The sequence below is a fragment of the Thalassophryne amazonica genome, chromosome 20 (assembly GCF_902500255.1).
Source record: "Thalassophryne amazonica chromosome 20, fThaAma1.1, whole genome shotgun sequence".
NCBI lineage: Eukaryota > Metazoa > Chordata > Actinopteri > Batrachoidiformes > Batrachoididae > Thalassophryne > Thalassophryne amazonica.
In genome coordinates, this window is record NC_047122.1 from 60,810,193 (window position 1) to 60,826,030 (window position 15,838).

The following is a 15,838-nucleotide window of genomic DNA, read 5'->3' on the forward strand; positions in this document are numbered from 1 at the left end:
GCAGAGTGACAGCTGGAGGCTGACTGAAGGGTTGATTTGCAGCCACCCTTATTTATGTTTGGATGCTGGCGATGCCAACCTTTCAGGCACTTGAGCTTGTTTTTTTTTTTCCCACAAACAGAATTATAATAGAAAAAAACAACCCAGCATTACAGTATTTGTATAAAAAGTACCACAGTGCTGGTAAAGAAGCCTTTTTGTTGCTTATGAAAACCAATTATGGAGCTCTGCCCTTAGAAACCGTATTGCCCAGCTCTGTTTTTCTGACCTCTGCTCTACTGTCAGAGGTTGGTGATTGCAGGTTGCAGTGTCCAGGGACAGGGAGTGTTGTTCAGTGTATTCTGGGATCTTGCAGAAATGAATTTGCCATAGTTGCGTGGTGCAATTTCATCCTGTCCAGAATACAGCTGCAGGTTATCAACATTCAGCGGCAGTTAGGGTTACGTGAGGTGAGGCAACGGGACGTTTTCATGCCATATGCACTCTGAGTTTCATATTGGACTATCAGTATATCAACCTGGGTTCAATTCCTGGTCACACTACCTGTGTTCTTGGCACTTCATGGGCATCGTCCCACATATTCAGTTTTAATTGTGAAAATGGGTGTAAGGATGGTATGGGGTGGGGGGAGGGGGGGTAAATCACTTTTTGAGGAGCATGGGTCCAATTCCCCACTGATGATTTTGGCTTGACTGTAGTAGTGCAGCAGCTAAGAGAATATTTAGAGCAAAATTGTGCAAATGGTGATACAAGCACCAAAGTTGGCACAAATACTCCTGAGACATTACTCTTTTGAAAAAAACCGACTGGCCACATGAATTTTCAATAGGAGGCCAGGTAGAGGTCAATTGAAGAATTACACAGGGGTCAAAATTAAAAATGCTCAAATCATTTTGAAAACTACACCACATTATTTGTCTGATCGTAAAGATTCCAAAGGTATAGGTTGGACTATCTATGACTAAATGATTAGGAGTTATGGGGTAAAAACAGCAACAAAGGTCAGTTTCAGTTTGTACAGGGGTCAAAAGTTAAAGTTGCTCCAATTTTGATTAAAAAAAAAAAAAAAAAGCAAATTATTAGTTAAGTTAACAGGATTTTAAAAAGGAATAGTTTGGACCATGTATCATTCTTAGTTATCATGTTACGGGGTAACATATGTCACATGTCATAGAATCCAATGGATGTTGACCTTGTTTGACCTTTATTTTGGAGACCAAACGTTCAGCACAGTCAAAACTATTCCATTTATTAATCCTATTAGCCCAGCCAATAATTTGCATCACTTTTTACCAAAATTGAAGGAACTTTAACTTTTGACTCCTGTACAAACTGAAACTGACCTTTGTCACCATTTTTGCTGTTTTTACCCAATAACTCCTGATCATTCAGTCAAAGATAGTCCAAACCATAGCTTTTGGAATCTTTACGATCATACAAAGAATGTGGTGTAGTTTTCAAAATGATTTGTACATTTTTAATTTTGACCCCTCTGTAATTCTTCAATTGACCCCTACCTGGCCGCCTATTGAAAATTCAAGTGGCCAGTCGTTTTTTTCAAAAGAGTAATGTCTAAGGAGTATTTGTGCCAAATTTGGTGCTTGTATCACCATTTGCATGATTGTTTCAGTTATCTGCTGCGCTATAGCAGAAACATATGTTGCCCCCGTACCATGTTCAACTAGAGTGCCTAGCGCCCTTTGGGTTACTGACTCAATTAAAACCCAAGGCAAAATGGCCATTATCGGCATAAAAATGGCCGTCATTTCCAAATGAACGAATCTACGAATATGATTTTTAGACAGGAACAATGTCAATGACCCATATTACTCCCTTGCCAAATTAGAAAAAAGTTATCAGACAGTTTTTGAGATATCGCAATAAACGGACGATGATGCCGCCGACTATGACTATCAGCTGGTAGCCCCAAAAAACTAACCCTAATTATTCAATATTGCTGTGAAACACAAGGCATTAGTCATTTTTACTGTGTCCCACCTCAGACAGTCTGTTCTTGAAAAGACTGTCCTCTGCTCTCCCCTTTCCAACTTTGTGTCACCCGTGTCCCACTCATGAACCCAGACATCACATGACCTCATGTCCTTTCTATGACAGATCAGATGACCAGGCTGGTCCACGTGCTGTATTTAGTCCAGCAGGTTCACATGCTCATCAGTAGTGCATAGCTTCAGTGGTATCCAAGGCTATGTGGTATGTGTCTGGACATGTGTTTTGATGCCCAACTTGGTCTTGGTCATTTGGCCACCGTGTGCCCTGCACAGGCTGGTCAGCGTTCCCAGAGTGCTGTAATTTTCCCCTGCAGGAATGTTTGGAATTCTGTGTGTGGTGTTGAAGCGGGACACGCACAACACCAAAGAGCCTTGGTCATACACATACAGTGGTTTATATATATATATATATATAAATAAAAAAACCATCCAGTACTTATATGGTATTCTTTTGGTGTAATCTTTAATATCTGTTTTTAAGAGCCCCTTCACACATAGTACAAATAATTACAGGATTGTACAACAAATATCAATTAAAAAAAATAGAATTTTGATGCACAAGTTTCAATATAGTTTGGAGTTTCTGGAAAAAAGTTTGGTTGGTAATTCAGTGGTGCATTAAATTATCATTAATACATTCATTTATCAATTTATTGATTCCATTTTACAAGTTTGTACAGGCTTTTCTAAACAGGAATAGACGCAGTTTGGTACTATAAGGAAATCTGTATAGATTACAAGAAGGAGGCTCATGTGGGAAGCCACCAAGAGACCCATGACAGCTCTGAAGGAGTTATAAACGTCTGTGGCTGTGATTGGAGAGACTGGGCAAAGAACAACATTTGTCTGTTGCATCACCAGTCACAATTTCACTGTGGAGGCACACAGAGAAGGATGTTCTGAAAAGGAACACGTGAAATTTTCATTAGTTTTTTAGTTCAAATTTGCCAGAATTCACATAGGAGAGTGAAACTTTTTTCCTAGCAAAGTCTGTAAAATAGGGACAGCTTTGAAAGCAAGATCCTGGGGATCGTTGGTGTTCATTACTGTGCTGCTAATGTGTTACCACCATATGGACCCACATGAAGATGGTCGCATGTCTGCTTGTTTAAATACTTCTGTGTTGCTACTCATTGCAGTGCAACATAGTGTATAACATAAATTCCTGTGTAGAAGTGTAAATGGTTTAAGTGAGCACTGACTATCACTGGAGAAGTAACCTGCGATTGAGTGGCGTACCATCCAGGAGAAGTGTAATGACTGAAGCACGGATGGTGACCCCAAGGCAGAGAACACACAATTGATAAGTAAACACAATACGAAGTGCAGGTACAAGCCGAGGCCAAGCACAGGAAATCAGTCCACAATGTGACGTTATCCGTGATGGACAAAGCACAATTCAGAACAGGAAAAACAGCCAGATAGTTTGGTACACAGTGATGCAGTTGGACCAAGCAGACAAATCCAAAGGGAAAGGCAAAAAGACAACTGTAATCTAAAACATGAGCACAGGTCAAAACCAAGAGGACAATAGGAGATGAGGCAGAGCTAGAAGACTTGGTGAAAGGTGTAAGATATTCTGGCAGGGGGATGATCTCCGGAATAATTACTTGGATGAACAACAGATGGGATGAAACACAGGTGCAAATGAGAAAAGGCGAATGGAGTTATAAGGCGAGGAAATAAAACAGGAGGAAAAAAATGACAAACTTAGTCATGACAGGAGGTCCTAGACTCTTACCTGCTTCATTCTACAGTATCCGAGGATAAACACGGACCGCAGTAGGTCTCAGGGCCTATAAAGGACTGAGTACGACTATGACCCGAGCGTATGGTGTTGTCTGTGATGAGAGGAAATTCTGTTGTAGCAGAAAGCATTTTCCTAGGCTTCTTGTTTTCTGGACTAATCTGTTTCTTGATATTTGATGGAAATGTTTTGAGTCTTTTGTTCTCTTTGTTATCTTGTTGTGGTTCAAGCTCGTCACCTGCCTGCAGTGATAAACTGAACTAATCAGCTTCTTTTGCTGAAATGATGGGAAGCTTGCATTCCAGACTGACAAAAAGCTTCCACGCCGTAGGTTTGCCTGGAATTCTCTGCCCTGCACTGGCCAGCAGTTATGCAGATGTGTAACCTTTTACAGTTATACCTGTACAACTCCTCACTCAAGGGGAGGAGGAGTAACAGGAAGACAGAGGTCGGGAATGAGAGGAACAGTAGTAGCCAGTAAACCAGTATGGCTCTGTTTGTCTGGTATTTATGTCGTGTATTTATTTTGGAAACTGTTTTTCTTTTTTCACATTTGATGCTCTGTGTTCTTCTTATCCTATGTGCTGCTATACAATGCTGCTGGAACCTCAGTTTCCCTAAGGGAGTCTTCCCAAGGGATCAATAAAGTTCTGTCTAATCTAATCTTTCTCCATCCTAATATCCACCGACTTCCACAGATGATGACGTAGATCTGGAGCAGCTGGTGAATGAGATGAACTCCTCCTTGGAGAATGTGTACTCAGCAGCAGACACAGCATTGCTTCTTGACAACGGCCACATGCACGCTTCCCATCACCATGTGCACGCTGCTTATCCAGGTCCTGGCCAGGCTCACAGGCGTCCGACCCCGCTCCTGACTGCATCCTCGCCTTCCAGTGAGAGGTCCCAGTACTCTCAGCCCATGCACATTCAGGCCATCAGGTAAATGTGCGTTTCTTGTTCCCTTCATTGTCTTCACTCACTTATCTGCCTGTGTGCTGTCAGGAAACCAAATATATGTGTGGCCTGTTTTCCTGTGTGCTTTGTCCATATTTATTTGTCCATATTGCTTATTTTGGGAATTTAATAGTCCTTTTGTACTGAGTCCGCGTTGTTGAGAGTCCAAAATGACATCCTATTGTCCCTGGACTCAAAGAGACCTGTACTGCTGGTGCTCGATCTCACTGCAGCATTCGATACAGTGGACCACTCCATCCTCCTGAACTGTCTAGCCCAACAGATGGGCTTTCAGGGACCCGTGCTGCAGTGGTTCAGGTCCTATTTAACAGACAGGCACTTCTCTGTTTTCATCAATGGCCACTCCTCTTCTACAGCTCGACTGTCTTCTGGTGTCCCGCAAGGCTCCATTTTGGGCCCAGTTCTTTTCTCTCTTTACATGCTGCCTGTGGGTTCAATCATCTCCAGCCATAATGTGTTTTTCATATGTACGCCGATGATCTTCAAATCTATCTACCAGTCTCACCAGATTCTCCAGATGCATCTCAGGCTATGAACACCTGTATGGATGACATCAAGCACTGGCTCACGCAGAATTTCCTGAGTCTAAATGAATCCAAAATGGAATTCTGTCTTTTTGGCACCACAAGCCTACTCGCCGTTGTCTCAAACGGTCACTCACTTCCTCACCATAACACTGTAATCAGAAACTTGGGAGTTCACTTGGACGCTGACCTAAATCTCCATAAACAAATTGACTCTGTTATTAAGACAAGCTTCTTTCAGCTCCGCATTCTTACAAAGGTGAAACCCTTCCTCAGTTGTTGTGACCTGGAGAAAGCAATCCACATATTCATCAGCTCACGCTTGGACTACTGCAATGCTCTGTATATTGGACTCAGTCAAACATCCTTACACAGATTACAACTGGTACAGAATGCTGCTGCCTGGCTCCTCACAAATTCTTGTAAACATCACCATATCACACCTGTTCTGCGCTCTCTCCACTGGTTGCCAGTGCAATACAGAATCCAATACAAACTTCTCCTGTTTGTTTTCTGCTCCATCCACAGCCTCGCACCTGCGTATCTATGTGAGATTCTGACCCTTCACCAGCCCAGCAGATTTCTACGATCTGCACAGCTCTACTTGTTGGAGCAGCCCAGGTCTCGAAGCAAACAGTGGGGTGATCCTGCTTTCGCAGTAGTAGGTCCTAAATTTTGGAACTCGCTGCCCCTTGACTTGCGTCCCATCTCGGATCTGCCCCTTTTTAAATCAGAACTCAAAACGTATTTGTTTAGATGTGCTTTTGATACTTAGTCTTGTTTAGACTTGGGAATAAAATGTATCTGTGTTCTTCTTTTTAACCATATTTTAAATATGATTTTTATATGTACAGCGCTTTGGTCAACTTAGGTTGTTGTAAAGCGCTTAACAAATAAAATTTGATTGATTGATTTTGGCACACACCACTTTTGTAAGCGCTCTCTTTAACAATTCACTGTTCACTTTTCTGTCTGTGTCCATCTGAGAATTCCTTTTGTCCAAACTGCATCAAATATGAGTAATATCCAGAATGCTGTCCAGCACATCTTTAGTTGTCTATCTTGCTTATTTTTTGGAATTTAAAGGTGTTTATGTTAAGTAACAGCACACAACTCAGTCTGTGCATGTTCTGACTTCCTGTTGGTTGTTAAACTTGAGGTGTATTTGAAGATTAGATCATGAGATTGATCAGCATTTATGAAACATTGGTGGCTGTCTTTTTCCTCATTATTATTATTATTATTGTATGTAAAAATGTGTTTAAACTGTCTTCAAAAGTGGGCCTTTACCCAAAGGTAGGTGGGTGGAGGTGGTGTTGGGGTGTCTTCTGACCCTTTATCCTTTTGGCTATGGGCACTGTGGAGTGCCTATTAGGAGGAAGAAAACTTCATGAAAAGATGATGAGGAAAAACTCCTGTATTTATGTTGGAAGTGCTTCCTGATTGGCCTGTAAGAAGCGTATCACATGTGCCATCCATCAGACATGGGCTTGGTGCCTAGTTGAAGCGAATTAGAGTGTAAATATGCTTTTAGAAAATGCCTCCTGTCATCACAAAGAGCAGATGGTATGCAGGCTGATCTGTGTAAGTTATGTTGAACAGACGTGATACTGATCAATAAAGACGTGCCTTCATCGAGCCCGATACCGATCACTGCGATCAGATCAGGACATCTTTACTAAATTTTTTGCAGTTGTAGAATTGTGGTTCAAAACCTGTACCAGTATAGCACAATATTACTAAGGATCCTCCAAGCTGATATTTTGGATCCGTATCAGTCTGATATCGAGTAAAATGAGTCATGTTGTGGGTTATATATATTAATATTACTAAGGATCCTCCAAGTCAATACTTTGGATCCGTATCAGTCTGATATTAAGTAAAATGAGTCATGTTGTGTGTTATATATTTTAATATTACTAAGGATCCTCCAAGCCGATATTTTGGATCCGTATCAGTCTGATATCGAGTAAAATGAGTCATGTTGTGGGTTATATACATATTTTAATATTACTAAGGATCCTCCAAGCCAATATTTTGGATCCGTATCAGTCTGATATTAAGTAAAATGAGTCATGTTGTGTGTTATATATATTAATATTACTATGGATCCTCCAAGCCGATATTTTGGATCCGTATCAGTCTGATATTAAGTAAAATGAATCATGTTGTGGGTTATATATATTAATATTACTAAGGATCCTCCAAGTCAATACTTTGGATCCGTATCAGTCTGATATTAAGTAAAATGAGTCATGTTGTGTGTTATATATTTTAATATTACTAAGGATCCTCCAAGCCGATATTTTGGATCCGTATCAGTCTGATATCGAGTAAAATGAGTCATGTTGTGGGTTATATATTTTAATATTACTAAGGATCCTCCAAGCCAATATTTTGGATCCGTATCAGTCTGATATTAAGTAAAATGAGTCATGTTGTTGGTTATATATATTCATATTACTAAGGATCCTCCAAGCCCATATTTTGGATCCGTATCAGTCTGATATTGAGTAAAATGAGTCATGTTGTGTGTTATATATTTTAATATTACTAAGGATCCTCCAAGCTGATATTTTGGATCCATATCAGTATGATATTGAGTAAAATGAGTCATGTTGTGGGTTACATATATTAATATTACTAAGGATCCTCCAAGCCAATATTTTGGATCCGTATCAGTCTGATATTGAGTAAAATGAGCCATGTTGTGTGTTATATATTTTAATCTTACTAAGGGTCCTCCAAGCTGATATTTTGGATCCATATCAGTTTGATATTGAGTAAAATGAGCCATATTGTGGGTTATATATATTAATATTACTAAGGATCCTCCAAGCCAATATTTTGGATCTGTATCAGTCTGATATTAAGTAAAATGAGTCATGTTGTGTGTTATATATTTTAATATTACTAAGGATTCTCCATGCTGATATTTTGGATCCGTATCAGTCTGATATTAATTAAAATGAGTCATGTTGTGGGTTATATATATTTTTCTTGAGGGTAGTAGAGCATTTGTTCCTCAGATTGAGTTGATGTTTTGTTAGCTTGTTACTCGGTAAGCAAAGCACATACAGATAAATGATGTTTAACAGATTAGTTGTTTTAAGAGGGGGATAAAAGTTGTTGGATTGGTATCGTTGTCAACCGATGCTGAATTTTCCAGTATCAATAAGTAGTATCATGCCATCGCTAAGTAACATCTCTTTAAGTAACTGTTTTATTCTCTGGTGTCATCACAGCTGCTAGACAGAGAAACAGCTGTAGCTTTATTGATCTTTGATTAATCAATAGAGAATGTCAGTTAAGGAGCAAAGGTCACATTAGGACTTTTGTTTGTAATGTGCGATGTGTGCCATCTTCTCGATCCAAATCATGCGTGGCCTGTCTGTCTTTCAATGTGTGGTTGAGACAGTGAATTGAGCGTGTGTCTCCCTCTACAGGTGTCTGGAGGCAGAGCATCAGCTGCGCCCAGCTTCCCTGCCGGCCATTCCCAACCCGTTCCCGGAGCTCTGCAGCCCTGCAGGCTCTCCCGTCCTCAGCCCCATCCACACCTCCGACAACCACGTAAGTACAGCAGGAGGGCGGCGTGTAAATCTGTGCAGGCTGGACGTGTTCTGACATCAGTAATGCAGTGAAGTTGTTGCTGGTGTGTATCAGCTCCAGAATGGCTGTGATAGGTTTTGAAATCCTCATTGCATTTCTTCTCCTTAACTTGACCGTTGATTTATGTTTGGTTCAGAGCAGCATGTGTTTATTTTGGCAGTCGACCGCCTTTTCTTCTACACTCAACAAAAATATAAAAGCAACACTTTTGGTTTTGCTCCCATTTTGTATGAGATGAACTCAAAGATCTAAAACTTTTTCCACATACACAATATCACCATTTCCCTCAAATATTGTTCACAAACCAGTCTAAATCTGTGATAGTGAGCATTTCTCCTTTGCTGAGATAATCCATCCCACCTCACAGGTGTGCCATATCAAGATGCTGATTAGACACCATGATTAGTGCACAGGTGTGCCTTAGACTGCCCACAATAAAAGGCCACTCTGAAAGGTGCAGTTTTATCACACAGCACAATGCCACAGATGTCGCAAGATTTGAGGGAGCGTGCAATTGGCATGCTGACAGCAGGAATGTCAACCAGAGCTGTTGCTCGTGTATTGAATGTTCATTTCTCTACCATAAGCCGTCTCCAAAGGCGTTTCAGAGAATTTGGCAGTACATCCAACCAGCCTCACAACCGCAGACCACGTGTAACCACACCAGCCCAGGACCTCCACATCCAGCATGTTCACCTCCAAGATCATCTGAGACCAGCCACTCGTACAGCTGCTGAAACAATTGGTTTGCATAACCAAAGAATTTCTGCACAAACTGTCAGAAACCGTCTCAGGGAAGCTCATCTGCATGCTCGTCATCCTCATCGGGGTCTCGACCTGAATCCAGTTCGTCGTCGTAACCAACTTGAGTGGGCAAATGCTCACATTCGCTGGCGTTTGGCACGTTGGAGAGGTGTTCTCTTCACGGATGAATCCCGGTTCACACTGTCCAGGGCAGATGGCAGACAGCGTGTGTGGCGTCATCTGGATGAGCGGTTTTCTGATGTCAATGTTGTGGATCGAGTGGCCCATGGTGGCAGTGGGGTTATGGTTTGGGCAGGCGTCTGTTATGGACGAAGAACACAGGTGCATTTTATTGATGGCATTTTGAATGCACAGCGATACCGTGACGAGATCCTGAGGCCCATTGTTGTGCCATACATCCAAGAACATCACCTCATGTTTGGGATGCTCTGGACCGGCGTATACGACAGCGTGTACCAGTTCCTGCCAACATCCAGCAACTTCGCACAGCCATTGAAAAGGAGTGGACCAACATTCCACAGGCCACAATTGACAACCTGATCAACTCTATGCGAAGGAGATGTGTTGCACTGCTTGAGACAAATGGTGGTCACACCAGATACTGACTGGTATCCCCCCCAATAAAACAAAACTGCACCTTTCAGAGTGGCCTTTTATTGTGGGCAGTCTAAGGCACACCTGTGCACTAATCATGGTGTCTAATCAGCATCTTGGTATGGCACACCTGTGAGGTGGGATGGATTATCTCAGCAAAGGAGAAGTGCTCACTATCACAGATTTAGACTGGTTTGTGAACAATATTTGAGGGAAATGGTGATATTGTGTATGTGGAAAAAGTTTTAGATCTTTGAGTTCATCTCATACAAAATGGGAGCAAAACCAAAAGTGTTGCATTTATATTTTTGTTGAGTGCATTTCACAACAGCTCACCCGAGGGTCATCTGATTCTGTGTGTTATTGTGGAAGCAATCAATAAATTAGCACACAAACACACGCACGCACACGCGCAGAGCAACAGGCATGTTTTGCTGCGAACGGCAGCAAGTGGCAGTTCCAGGATGCAGCAGATATAGTGCAGACTTCCGTAGCAGAATTGGGAATACGGCTGGGAACGTCTGCAGGTCGGATGTCTCTGAACTCTTTGCCTGTCTGGCAAGATAGTCGCCCGTTTCCGGTTCACAAGCTTCCACAGCGGCTCTTAGCGTCACCGTGTGTGTCACAGCCATCTCTTCCTTTCCCCGGCAGAACATCCTGCCAGGAATGTTCCGTCATTCTCAAAGACGTTTTCAGGATGCCCACTCCGAACAATAAGAGTTATTTTAGCTGCTCTCGGTTCCTCACTTCCTCGTCCTCATGCACACTTGCTGACCAACACACAGGTGCCACTGTTCGGTTCCCGCTCACACATACACATGTGATAAGGCGAACCATTATTTTTGCACTCTGTCGACATCATCTCACAAGGTCTGGAGTCACAGAGCCAGTTTGCTGTTTGCATAAAGGCTCTGTTGTGCATCTGTGAGATGTCACATTATCTTTTTCCCCCCACTTTATTTGTCGGTAGTGTTTTGACCACGTAGTCAAAGTTTTCGCAATAAAATGTGCAAATACTGTGTTTTCTGGACTATAAGCGGCAGGTTTTTTATATTTATTTTTTCTTTCTTTTTTTTACTAGTATGATGCTATGTGGTAAATCTGTCTGGATTAGACAGCTCTCAAATTCGAGTGCCTATAAGGACACAAGTGAGGGAAACCACCAAGAACCCCTGATTTGTCTAAAGGAGTAACAGATTTCTATGGCTCTGACTGGAGAAACATTTCCTGCTGCTTTGATCTCCCTGTGTCAATAAAACAGTCAGATTCTCTAGAAACTTTCAAGTCCAGACTTAAGAAACACTTATTTTACCTTTTGTATGGCTAGCATATGTTACTATGTTTTCTACTCTTGTAAATTCATTCTGTTAGTAAACGGAGCGTGCCGTGGCCTCAACATTATCTAAAGTCTGGGTATTTTAGTGAAGCTTAGGGCTCGTGGCCTGCGATCACCTTAATATTTCTTCTGTTTTTCTTGCTGCTTAATGCTGACAACTTATACTGTATTTGTTGTCTCTCTGCAGCCTGATTCTGTTTATTTCTCTCTGTTTGAGGTGTGGCTCCATCCAGAGATGGGAGTTGGTGTCTTCTTCTGCAAATCCTCCTATCCAGGACACCAGGATGGACTCCCAAAATTTCCTGTGTATTCATTTTGTCAATTGTGCCGGTGGCATGGCCCAAGCAGAGGGTCACCTCTTTGAGTCTGGTCTGCTTGAGGTTTCTTCCTCAAATCATCAGAGGAAGTTTTTCCTTACCACTGTCGCCTGTGTGTTTGCTCTAGGGGTTGGCAAGGTTAGACCGTGTGAAGCGCCTTGAGGCAGCTTTGTTGTGATTTGGTGCTATATAAATGAAATAATTTAATTAAATAATTAATGCACCACTGATTGCACCGCTTCATGTAGGAGATGAAAATAGAAAGATCTTCTCAGAAAGAAGACATGAAATTTCAGCTGCAGTTTGTCTGAAGGCACCTGAGACTCGAGCCTAAATTTGATCTGATATTTTTGTCCTGAAGTCCTTCTCTGTTCTCACAGGGTCAAGCAGCTTTTTAGACATTTTTATATTGCATATTTAATTAGCCAATTTCCATATTACAGTTCATTACAGATTACCTAGATTTATAGACTTTTATAGTATCTCACCAGGCGTGCTGACGAAACTTGGAATGGCTACAAAAAGCACAACCTGTTTATTTGAGCCCATACCAACAAAACTACCTGTGGCCCACTCTTGGCCCGACTGTGCTCGAAATTGTTAATCTATCACTAACTTCTGGATCGGTTCCTAAAAGTTTCAAATCTGCAGTGACTAAATCATTTCTTAAGAAATATAGTTTGTTGAAAAATTATAGGCCGATATCAAATCTGTCATTTTGCTCTAAAATACTGAAAAAAGTGGTGTCACGGCAGCTCGTGGACTATCTTACTGAGAATAATCTCTTTGAGCCACTGCAGTCTGCTTTTAGAAAATATCATTCCACAGAGACGGCTCTCACTAAAGTGGTGAACGATCTTCTGCTTACAATGGATTCAGACATCACCACGGTTTTGGTGCTTAGATATTAGTTAGATATTAGTGCTGTGTTTGATACCGTGGATCATCATATTTTACTCGATAGGCTGGAGAATCACTTTTGGATTACTGGGAGTGCCCTTGCATGGTTGACGTCATACTTGTCCAGTCATTCTCATTGTGTTTTGTACAATAACACTACCTCTAACAGTGATGTGAAATTTGGGGTTCCACAGGGATCTGTCTTAGGTCCCCTGCTTTTCTCCATTTACACTCAACAAAAATATAAACGCAACACTTTTGGTTTTGCTCCCATTTTGTATGAGATGAACTCAAAGATCTAAAACTTTTTCCACATACACAATATCACCATTTCCCTCAAATATTGTTCACAAACCAGTCTAAATCTGTGATAGTGAGCACTTCTCCTTTGCTGAGATAATCCATCCCACCTCACAGGTGTGCCATATCAAGATGCTGATTAGACACCATGATTAGTGCACAGGTGTGCCTTAGACTGCCCACAATAAAAGGCCACTCTGAAAGGTGCAGTTTTATCACACAGCACAATGCCACAGATGTCGCAAGATTTGAGGGAACATGCAGTTGGCATGCTGACAGCAGGAATGTCAACCAGAGCTGTTGCTCGTGTATTGAATGTTCATTTCTCTACCATAAGCCGTCTCCAAAGTCGTTTCAGAGAATTTGGCAGTACATCCAACCAGCCTCACAACCGCAGACCATGTGTAACCACACCAGCCCAGGACCTCCACATCCAGCATGTTTACCTCCAAGATCGTCTGAGACCAGCCACTCGGACAGCTGCTGAAACAATCAGTTTGCATAACCAAAGAATTTCTGCACAAACTGTCAGAAACCGTCTCAGGGAAGCTCATCTGCATGCTCGTCGTCCTCATCGGGGTCTCGACCTGACTCCAGTTCGTCGTCGTAACCGACTTGAGTGGGCAAATGCTCACATTCGCTGGCGTTTGGCACGTGGGAGAGGTGTTCTCTTCACGGATGATGCGAAGGAGATGTGTTGCACTGCATGAGGCAAATGGTGGTCACACCAGATACTGACTGGTATCCCCCCCAATAAAACAAAACTGCACCTTTCAGAGTGGCCTTTTATTGTGGGCAGTCTAAGGCACACCTGTGCACTAATCATGGTGTCTAATCAGCATCCTGATATGGCACACCTGTGAGGTGGGATGGATTATCTCAGCAACGGAGAAGTGCTCACTATCACAGATTTAGACTGGTTTGTGAACAATATTTGAGGGAAATGGTGATATTGTGTATGTGGAAAAAGTTTTAGATCTTTGAGTTCATCTCATACAAAATGGGAGCAAAACCAAAAGTGTTGCGTTTATATTTTTGTTGAGTATATATAGCACCCCTTGGGCATATACTGCGGCATTTTGGGATTACCTTTGCTATGCTGATGATACTCAATTGCACATGCAGACATCTACTGGTTATCTCACTCACATAAAATCCTTGGAAGATTGTCTTGCATCAGTAAGATGTTGGATGTCTAGTAACTTCCTACTTTTAAATTTTGATAAGACTGAAATGATGGTTCTTGGTCCAGTGAGACATCGGTATCAATTTGAACAGCTAGTGCTTGGCCTGGGTTTGTGTGTCACACATCATACGGACAAGGTGAGGAACCTTGGGGTAGTTTTTGATTCTACGTTGTCTTTTGACTTCCCCATTAGAGATATTACGAGGACTGCTTTCTTCCATCTGTGAAATATAGCAAAGAGTCATCCCATCCTGTCTATGGTTGATGCTGATGTTGAGACCCTGATCCATGGATTTGTCTCTTCTAGATTGGATTATTGCAACGTTTTATTTTCTGGGTTGTCGCCGTCCAGAATCAGGGGTCTTCAATTGGTTCAAAATACTGCAGCCAGACTTGGGACACGAAGCAGAAAGTTTGATCACGTTACTCCAATTTTGGCATCTCTTCACTGGCTTCCTGTCTCTGCAAGATCAGATTTTAAGGTCCTGCTACTGGCTTATAAAATTGTTCACGGACTGGCATTGTCCTATTTGGCTGATCTACTTAAACCCTACGTACCCACCTAGGCTTTGTGTTCACAGGACACAGGCTTACTTTGTGTCCCTAGGGTGAATAAAAAGTCTGCGGGGAATAGAGCGCTCTCTTATCGTGCCCCAGTCCTGTGGAATGCTCTGCATTAGTGAGGCAGTCGGACTCTGAGACTTTTAAGTTGCAATTGAAGACGCATTTGTTTTCTATTTTATATGATTAACATATTGTTTTACTCTGCGTTTTATTTTTTTTTTACTTTTTATTATGCTTTTAATCTTTTAATTACGCTCTTTAATCTTTTGGTTTAATTTGTTGTTGCTTATTGTGAAGCGCCTTGAGGCGACGCTGTCGTGATTTGGCGCTCTATAAGTTCAATAAATTGAAATGTAATTAATTAGCATAGAATTGAGATATTTTACCTTTTTGTATTGATGATTTCTTTTCAGGTGGACCCAATTCCACATATTCATTGTAAATTAACTTGTCCAAAACATCATTTAAATGCTTTGTGAGTGATGTAAGATACTCTCATTTGCATATTCAAGATGGCCACCAACAGAGTAATGAGAAAATTCTGAGTGTACTGCAAGTTAGGAAAAGCTTTCAGGCATGAAGTGTGTCTAGAATTACTTTTCTGGGTATTTTGAGGTAAAATCTCATTGAGTGGGCTTCATCTGACCTCCAGAGGTTACTGCTTGTTTTCACCTCAACTCCATTATAGTGGTGTACAGAGACACAATTATTTGCTGTCCTAATACTTATGGATCTAACTATAATTCGGCACTTTCATATTTCTATGCCATCAAAAAATGTGCCATTTTTTGGAACATTTTGTGTCGGCTGATGTTTCTGATCTTGGCTATTTGCTAAGATCAGCCATCCTCTGTAATCTGTATAAAATCTTGAGTGAAGGGTTCATCCAAATCCACCAAGACTTGCATACTTCCACAGGTCTCGTACTCGTCAGGGAATAGATGTCACCACCTCTTAAATACCCTGCAGAACAGATTAGGGAGGATGGTGATCTGTGATCTGGGATGTT

At 41.6% G+C, this 15,838-nt stretch overlaps 1 protein-coding gene across 1 annotated transcript in view; it reads left to right on the forward strand.

The window, feature by feature from the left end:
* The window catches only part of LOC117501584 (growth factor receptor-bound protein 10-like), a 98,227-nt gene that overhangs the window by 41,500 nt on the left and 40,889 nt on the right, over nucleotides 1–15,838 (forward strand). The window contains exons 4-5 of the mRNA XM_034160495.1: nucleotides 4,455–4,698; nucleotides 8,705–8,828. Coding sequence (XP_034016386.1) covers nucleotides 4,455–4,698; nucleotides 8,705–8,828 — 368 coding nt within the window. The remainder of the gene's footprint in view (nucleotides 1–4,454; nucleotides 4,699–8,704; nucleotides 8,829–15,838) is intronic.